Source organism: Osmia lignaria, chromosome 12, assembly GCF_051020975.1.
Source record: "Osmia lignaria lignaria isolate PbOS001 chromosome 12, iyOsmLign1, whole genome shotgun sequence".
In the NCBI taxonomy this organism is placed as follows: domain Eukaryota; kingdom Metazoa; phylum Arthropoda; class Insecta; order Hymenoptera; family Megachilidae; genus Osmia; species Osmia lignaria.
In genome coordinates, this window is record NC_135043.1 from 6,195,610 (window position 1) to 6,205,290 (window position 9,681).

General features: G+C 36.3%; 1 protein-coding gene across 2 annotated transcripts in view; it reads right to left on the bottom strand.

Annotated features, from left to right (window-relative positions):
* LOC117603125 (pikachurin) overlaps window positions 1-9,245 on the bottom strand; it is a 91,548-nt gene extending 82,303 nt beyond the window's left edge. The window contains exons 1-2 of one of the 2 annotated variants that reach the window (XM_034321946.2): window positions 9,092-9,245; window positions 7,219-7,478 (exon numbers count right to left, since the gene is read on the bottom strand). In XM_034321946.2, coding sequence (XP_034177837.1) covers window positions 7,219-7,333 — 115 coding nt within the window. In that variant the 5' untranslated portion in view covers window positions 7,334-7,478; window positions 9,092-9,245. Of the gene's footprint in view, window positions 1-7,218; window positions 7,580-9,091 lie in introns of both variants that reach the window. The other variant, XM_034321947.2, reaches the window with a different exon arrangement.
* Between the last annotated feature and the right edge of the window lie 436 nt (window positions 9,246-9,681).

Here is a 9,681-nt window from a genome sequence, read left to right on the forward strand (position 1 = left end):
TTAATATCGTTCTCGACGGTTTTGTTTTAATAGTAGGACACGATAAAAAAAGGAAAAAGGAATATGCCCTCTATACTAATAATGGTTCACAGAAAGAATTGATTCCAATAACCGATTAAGAATTCGCAATAAAGCCAAGGCTATAGTAATTAATTGCCTCGTTCGCTCGATTGAACCACTTTACATAGAGCTGACTTTTTAAACCTATCTGTCGTTAACGTTCATCAATTAATCTTTATCCTAGATTCAGAAAAGGATTCGACAAATTCAGAAAATAATCATTCTTTCACGATTTCAATAATTTTAATAAGATAAAGTGTATTGGTGCCTAATAATTGTAACATCTCGAAATTATCGCGACGGAAAGGAAAAAGGGTATGAAAAGATTGAATCAATTCTGTATCTCGCTAATTGCTATCCCCGTTGCAATTTGAACGGACTTCAAACATCGTTTCGGATTCGTTCGTTAATTGATTCTTCCGTGATGGCGCGGATGTATCTTGTTCGAAGCTCGTTAATGAATTTCCGTCGATACGGGCCTCGTTTCTCGTAAATATCATTCTGTATGGTGAACAGTGCGTACTCCACTTTCGACGGAAGCCTGCTTCGAGTTATTCACACGGCCTGTATTAATCAACCTTCTTCTATGGAAATTAAGCGTATTTCAACGGTGGAATGAATTTCTCTAATAATTACATTTTTATCAAACGAAGAATTAATTAGAATGATTCTACTGAGATTTTTCCTATTTTAAAATTGATCAAATAGATAATAGAAATTACAAATATTTTCTATTATAGATATAATAAATAAATTTTAATATATATGATAATTTTATAAATTGCATTATGTTTCTGACGATATCTCAAAGGGTCAAACTTGAACTTTTACTCATAATCGTAGTACAAGACCCTTCGGGCTAAGTAGGGTCAAAACTTGTCGTTGAAGTTGGAAACTGCTTGACGGATGAGGTATTCACCATTGTGATTAAATGGGTCACTTTCGTAAAACCACCTTTCTCACCGTCTCTGTACTTAAATCCTTTACATCAGACGACAAACGAAAATATATAAGAATCTATATCTACATCATATGCACAATGAGACTACTAATAACCCAGACTGCACAAAATGCATTCATGGACACCGATAGATCACAAGGCGTTAACCCTTTCATCAAAGGGTTAATTCTATGCAACAATTCAATATCTCTCGACAAGAAAAGCCATGCTTTCGTAAGAAAATTGTAATATTTCCATTCTAGAATGAAGACACCTTACTGCAGCTTATCGACATTACAGTTCGCATCCTATCGTCTTGTACTTCGAGTCGATATTACGTTCACGAAAGAAGCTGAATGAGATAACCTACATACACGAATCGAATCTTTCCGGTGTATGGAGTAGCGAGTCGCAACCAGGATAGATATCCACGGTAAATTGATCATTGTGAACGAGAAAATCTACAACCGCGTATATTTTAACGTCCCGACTATTTATTATCCCTGATGGACTGAATTACACGTTTTGCGAGTGTAGCGAACGGGAAACGTTCCAATTAGAGTATTGTACAACCCGCAACATTCATCCCGATAAAAATGGTAACGAATCTGCTATGGGAAGTGTATACGTTGGATTACGTGTTTACCACCGGCGGAAAAAAACCATTTTGTTTCGGATAACGAGAAATTTTCATAAAATATTTTAAGGAGTTAATGGAGAAAAACATTAGATAGATAATAGCTCCTATATTAAAATCTGCAAAGTAAAAATTTATAAATTTTTAGTTTGCGATTTTAATTCTCACGACAAATTTAAACTTTTACCGTGTAATTTAAATCTATAAATCATTACATAACTGGACCACTTTTGTTTAAAAGCTCCATAACATCGTTCACGGAAAATAGGAAAAACGACCGTCCAAAGAAAGAAACGAACGTTTATTACCTCTAAGCATCGCAGTGTCGCTAATTCCCGCTCGTTTATTTACTTATTTAGACTCATTTCGCCGGGGCCAGCTTGAGGACTGTCGCCACGGCGAAAATGAAATGACGAAAAAAGGAAGGAGTCGAAAGAAAAAACTGGTTCCTCGTTCCATCGGCATCGGTAGGATGAGGTTTATTGCCTTGGAAACGAGAAAAAGGGATGCTGACGCGGGAAACGAAGACCGAAAGGCGAAGAAGAAGAAACTTGCTGCAGAGAAAAGGGGATAGAGATCAAGGCAGCACTTTTAACTCGCTACTGAAAGACATTTTAAAGAATGTTCAACATTACTGAGGCTAAGACTCTTTACCTTGATAGTTTCTAAAGAATCTTACACTTTAGAACCATACTTTAAACGTGGATATGAAAAATTTTCTCTTTGTTCATTTCTATCCTCGCTATTACTAATTTCTACATTTATATTTACTTTTTCTTCCATGAAAATGGATTAATCATTAAATTGACGAAAATTAGAAATAGAAATTATAATAGAACGAAATATTACTGAAAAAGTATCGATAAACGATTTGATTCATCTTCCATTTATACAAACCCTTATACGCGATACCATCTAAATCCCTGGCAAGCAAGTCGGAGTCACAAACCGTTTATTTATGGTTTTGGATAGAGTTCACGGCTGTTTCAAAAGTTCACAGTTCGCACTGAATCACCGGACTCGGGTCATAGTTCTAGCGTGTAGCAATGAAAAATAAATGGACCTCTGTACACAAATGCTCGATCGAGCCTCAGTCTTTGTACGATCCTCTGACTCTGAATGAACTCGATTCTCAGATGTGTAATACCCTTTGGCAAATATCCCGAAACGTATTGGGTTTGTTCATACAACGACGCATCGTGGAAATCTGGAAACTCAAACAAACGGGACCCTTCTGCAAAATTGCAGCTTGTTCAATCTATTTGCCGATTTTATTCTTCGATCATCGTATTAACTTTGATAGCAAGAAATAAATTGCTGAGAAATTCCTAATTTTTCTAAAAATTATTATTTCCAACAGTGGGTGTGGGGTATGCAAGCATCACAGCTTGAAGAGAATATTCTTCTTGCCCTTTGATAATTTTTATTTTTTTAAAAATCGATAATAAAATTGGCATAGATAACGACGATTCACCCAATCAGAAGATCTACATAGCATCTGTGCTCTATGTGCAATTTGGGAATTGCCAATGCATTGTGTATATGAGCAACGCAAACTGTGTGCAGTTGCCTTAAGTTCGACCTACGTTCCCGTTTGAATCAACAACGACTGTTCCAATGTAGACAAACATCTGTACACCGTAGAACGAGCTATGCCAGGAGCAAACGTTAACAATATACCTATGGATGGAGTAAATGCATCAAAGTATTGAATTCTACCTTAACGTGTCGACTGTTCCCTACAATAGCCAGACCTTAGTAAGATTAATAGGCATTTCTATGATACGAGCCATATGTGCCGCAACGTATCCTCACTATGGGAGCCATTAATCAACGTTGAATCGTAAATAGATCCGAACGAACCGAGATGATATGGTAAATAATTGAATAGAGACATTAATCACGGGTATAGTTCTAAAGTTGGACCGCCAAAACGTTTTGCATCAATGGCTGTTGTATAAACAAATACTTTCAGTGAAGGGAACATTTGTGGCTACTGAATAGCCACAACTGAATTCCTAGAATGGGTGAAATTTATTTTCGTCTAGGATGGTTGGACACTGAACGTTGCAAATTGAGTAGATATAATATTTGGACTTAGGCACTTGGATACTGGGATACCCAAGTACTTAGATAGTTGGATTCTGGGATATTTAGGTACTCAGAGCCTAGGATTCTAGGATAGCTAGATACCCAGAGCCTTAAATATTAGGATACCTAGATAGTCAGAATCTTGGATAATAGATTACCTAGGTACACAAAATCGTGAATAATAAGATACCTAGGCACTTGAAGTCTTGGTTACTAGAATACCTAGGTACTTGAAGCCTTAAATACTAGGATACCTAGGAACTCGAAATCTTGGATATTAGGATATTTAGATATCCAGATCTTTGGATACTTGGGGTCTTGGATAATAGGATACCTAGGTACTTGGAGCCTTTGATACTAGGATATTCAGCTACTCAAATCGTTAGATACCACAATACTAAACAATTTATGTATTTATCCAAATACCATTTTGAATAATTAAAAATTTAATTAACTGGGAACATATTTCCAACAAACACGTGAAGGTCACCAAAGTTCCCCGACTGTAAGGCTAGAACGCGAAACGGTGTCATTGAACAAAAGCAATTTAAATTCTGCTAGATCAAGCCTATTCCATTATTCACCAAGGTATTCATAACACGAAATGAACATAAAGAATCGAAGCACCTGAAGCACGAACGATATTAGCTGAAACCTTTCGCTCGAAAAACTAATCCAGACCGTCTTTACGTTACTTTTATACTATCTAAAAGATGCATCTTCCTTCGTCTCCAATTTCAACGGGAACTTTACCAAGTACATTTTACGCTGATTATAAAATTTTACAGTGCTATAACACGAAATCTATACTAGATTGAAATATTGGCAAGATTTTCATGACTCAATTCAGTTTATATCTATCTCTTGAAGATTTTATAAAGAAAAGAGAGTTTCGAAAGGGTTTTCCTGAATCGCATGGGAATATGAAGAAGAATAAAGATCAATATTTAGAATTACAAAGCTGACAGATAACATGAAGTAGAAATTCAATTTTTCTGAAGACAGGTGAAATGGCAATCTTTTCTTTCCTTATGACAATTTAAAACATAGTATGATTCACTTCAAATAGTAATATTCTGTACGTTCTGCCTATCAATTTTCATGTCCCGTTTAATACAGGAAATCCCCCAAAACTTCTGGTACACCCCATATAAAATATCCATTTTGGTGCACTCTTATCGTTCATCTTCGATCCGGTCTCATAAGAGATTTTATCGACATCGCCGACGGAACTCTTCTCGAGTGCATTTGTGAGCCAATGATTGCTTCTCGGTGGTATCATGTTCGACGAGGAACTCGCAGACCCCTCGGTCTCGCCAAGTAGCAGAAAGTAAGCAAGGGTAAAGAGTCTGCTGTTATCTTTTTCTCTTTTCTCGGCTAGTCGTGACAAGGAACACGAGTTAAGTAAGCAAAGAACGAAGGAAGAGAAGAAAGTCAGAACAAACGATGAGAATTCGCTTGGAAGGGCACGTCTCGCCCTTTGTATTCGAAAATACAAGACTCCTAATTTTTCTAACAGAATGGCGAAAAATTATGACAAAATCATAATAAATCTTTTTATTTAATTGTAAATTATTTATCAACCCAGTAATGGAAACAAAGAATCTTTCCTTTGAAAGAAAATGACAATAAAACAAGAGGAGAGCGTAATAAATAATCACAGGTTTTTCAGAATTAATCGGGATAGAATTTTTCTGTTCGATTTTAAACTATTTAGCATAAATTCCGAATTCCATGGACCATACGTCTGGAATGGAAACGAAAGGGTTCAATACATAATTCACGGGTGTTTTCCGGCGGATTAAATCGATCGATCGTTAATTCATTTTTCCTTTTTACCCATTGTTCTTCTGGGCTAAGAATTACGTCCGGCGAATACTCGAGTAGAGAATTAACACCCTCGTCTTTCTTATTCCCGCCACCGATTTTGTTTTGTCGTACACTTTTAACCCTCTCGACGAAGGAACATTGCTTTCCCGAGCCGTTAACGCCAAGTTACTTTTCCTTTGACTCTCGAGCTTTTGTTCAATTTCCTCCCTCTTTTTTTTTTTGCACAGCTTTGAAATGAACACTTTTTCGACCAATGAATGCGTTTAATTTAACGGACTTATCTGGGACAATGCAGTCGGTCTAGAAACAATTTTTCTTTGTCAATTGGTCCGCGGACGTGCCAAGTATTCTCTTCTTCTTGTCTTCTCGAAATAACCGAGCTCGGTGTTGGGACAAGGAGAAACGATCAAGTTGAAAGAAGATTTGTCAAAGGAAACGGTTACTTTAATGAGAAAACCCTTGAAACAGATATTTCAGGCAAACTATGCTCTCTTTCATGTATTATACTTACTGTGTAATTATTGCTGTTTGAAATTTTATTAAAACTGTTTTATTACACGAGTTGTTTAGTTCAGAGAAAAATAAAACATGAATTTTATTTATTCAGGATGTTAAAAAATAAAGAAATCAAAACTTTTAGGGGGTTAATAACAAACTATACTAGATAATAAAATAAAATTACTAACTAAAAAGATTTTCAAATAATAATTTAAACATTAATTGAAATAAAAAATAGACCATCAAATTTTCTTAAATTCATCCCAAATCTTGTATGAATAAACGTCTACAAATTGAAATTACAATTAACGAACCTTTAATTATATTTTTAAATGAGCTCGATTGAATCAATTCCAGTATAAATTTACAATCGATAACATATGCTAATGAATGAATTTTCTACAGGTCGATGAATCTGAAATTCATCATAGTTGTATAGGAGACTTTGTGTGCTGAAATTCTCTGTGGACAAGCGTCATTTTTATACGGAAATGTTTCTAAACAAGGGGTCTGACCAACGCTAAGGAGCTCAGTACGCATCCGTGATCTGTAAAGGGCAGTAACTGACCGTGATATTAATTGCTTTCTGGCTATTAGCAAATGGGACCTCGGAGATCTCGCAAAGGGAGTGGCGAGCGTGTACGCTCGTTTCCCATTAACATTAACGCAACGCAATAACCGTGTACACATTTCGACCACCCCCTATTCTCTAACATTCACCCTATAAATCTGCAGCAAGTTCAAACTAAAAATACTACTTTTGTTTATCTTATTAGCTAAGATATACACGCATACATGTATGTATATTAACCCTTCCGGTGCCATGGGCGATTAAACACCTCCAGTAATTAGCGAAGTCATTTATTGGAAATATTCGAACGAAGCTTAACAGAGCATTAATAATTCAATAAGAATTGATATATTTTCAAATATAACGTCCCGTGATAAACATAGGAGTGCCAGAGATAGTAAAATACTCCCTAAATGATCGAACTACTCTTCAAAATTATTCACCACCGAAAGAGTTAAATTAACTAAATCTTGCGTTGTTTGATTATCTCTGTAGAAAAAAGATGCAGTATAAAAATAAAAATTTCAATGAATTATATATAGATAATCAGTATATCTTTCTTTCCTTTGAACGGATATCGATAGCACGTACCTTGAAACGCAGCCTCGAAGGTGGTTTTCTCCTCCACGGGATTTTGAGCGAGCACCCAGGCGACCGTGAGATAACCGATGATCATGAGAAACCGGCAAACACCAAGTTCAGCCATCGTCCTGCGATGTACATGCACAACCGTTGGCCCCCTTCAAAGTTCACTTTCTCATATCTCCCGTAACTTGATCGTTTTACCGTCGCGCACCACGACACTTGCGATTTTTCAACCGAGAAATGAGAGAAACAACGCGTAACGAGCACTGTGAAAACACCAAGTCTCGTGAAACACTTTTATGCTTCTCTCTTTTGTGTACAATACGAAAGCACTCGTCTCGAAAACACGTACGTGAGACCGAGAACTCTGAAAGAACGAATACGAGGTCGTGTCAAGGAGACGAGTATATCGAGTATTGTAAACGCGTGTACCTAGAAATACCGGACGACTAAACTAACCCTTTTCTATGTTTATGTCTGTGTATTCAATGTACATATACGCGTATGAAATATAGAGAGCGTAAGGTGGTGGGGTAATAGGAAAAGGTATGGTTCTATACATATACGAGACGACCTCAATGACTTTGATATTCATATGCTACGAAAGTCGATTTTCTAAGCAATTTTACATGTCCGTATAACGCTATTCAACTTCAGTGTTAAATATGTACAAGAAAATATTTCACAGAAATTCGTACATTGGTGAATAATTATTACTAGAAACTGGTAATATTTCGTATATTGACTATAAAGTTGTAAAGGATGGAAATATGTGTATGCAAAATTACTTAAGACCCAATACCCCTACTTTGTATTAATAATACCATTTTACCCTTATGCAGTATAAATTGTCGTATACTACTAATGTAACACGTGTACTTTTAAAGTAAGTTTTTCTCGAAAATAAAACTTTCTATAAAGAAATTTTATCCTAAAATTTCATCTTATTATTCCACGTACAATCTACTTTCCTAGTTGTACAACTAGTTTACCCGACACCCTATAGACGCAGTTTCTTTTGCTCGTCCTTTCGCTTCGTTTCTCACGAGAGCGCTTTTGACTTCGCTGCTGTTTAACATTCAATTGTGCGTGTAATGAGACTCTTGGTGATATTTACCGTTCCTGTTACCCGTCGATAAATGATCGATCCCTATGTTCCCGGTGATATTCAATGCAAATTCATCCGACGCCGTATGCATTTCGATATCAATATGCATATATGTTTTATAGCGTGTCAATCTACAGGGATATGTTCATTTTTACTGACCGAAATATGTACGATGAATATTCTGTGTATACCGTGTTCCAATGGAAACTAATACGTTTGTATATCTTTAAATTTTAACACACAAACATTAAATAATTATTGCTAATTTCTGAATACAAACTACTGTTTTAAATTCGAACATAACCTTTAGCAATGTTAAATAATCATTTTGATTATTATAATTTTGACACCAGCGAATTGTACGTTTAAAGATTTATCACGATGGCGGTTTAAAAGAAATGCAAATCTTGTAAAAACTATGTATTGTCATCAAATACGATTACTTGACACGACCAAATTACTTAAGCCAAAACGTCAACTATCGAGTGTAGCAAAGTGACGCTACTAAGGTCTCTACCGTAATCTTCCTAAAGTTCAACGACCGTAGTTATGTCACACGAATCGAAACTACGCAAATACTATGAATTGTTAAACAAAAGTACATTAAAACATCAAATCTATCGTATATTTAATGAATTACGTAGTAACTTGATACTATTGTCGTTTAATTTCAATCATATAATCGACTGAACTTAGAAACTACGGTCACGCGGAGCAGACGGTGATGTCGAATAGATAAAAAAGAATAAAACGTTCATTTGCACGTCGTACCTGTCAGAGTGGTTTCACGCTCGTTCTGCGAGACACAATAAAGAAAAGCAGGATTGCTTGAGAACGTTTAACACACACGCGAACTCGAAAAATGACAGGAGCTGCGCGACAGCCGTGGACGCCGGCCGGTGTCTCCAATCGAACTGCGGGGTTCGGTCGACGGTGGCGCCGCCGAGGGACGCCGAGCTTCGCCGAGCTTTGCCGTGCGGCATGCGTCATAACGCCACCGCCTTCGATCGGCCGCCATTTTTTTTTTTGAAGCACGTTACTATCCCCTTGAAAACATTCCACCCCAAACGCTGTTTCCCGATCGAGACTCAGAGCTGTATACCCCTCCATAAATAAAAAAATCGGTATTATAATGTATTTTATTAAATAACTTTTAAACTGCCCTTATATTTTCTAATTATTAATCCCTCCAGTGTGATTGGCTGACGCGTACGCTCGTAATACCGCCAAAATTTAATTTGAAATTACACGCATGATTAAGAATAACGTATCGTATATTTTTCAAGAATACCATGATTATAAATTAAAGTTAATCGACTCATAGAATAATGCAACGATTGTTCTTTGATGTAGAAATTTAA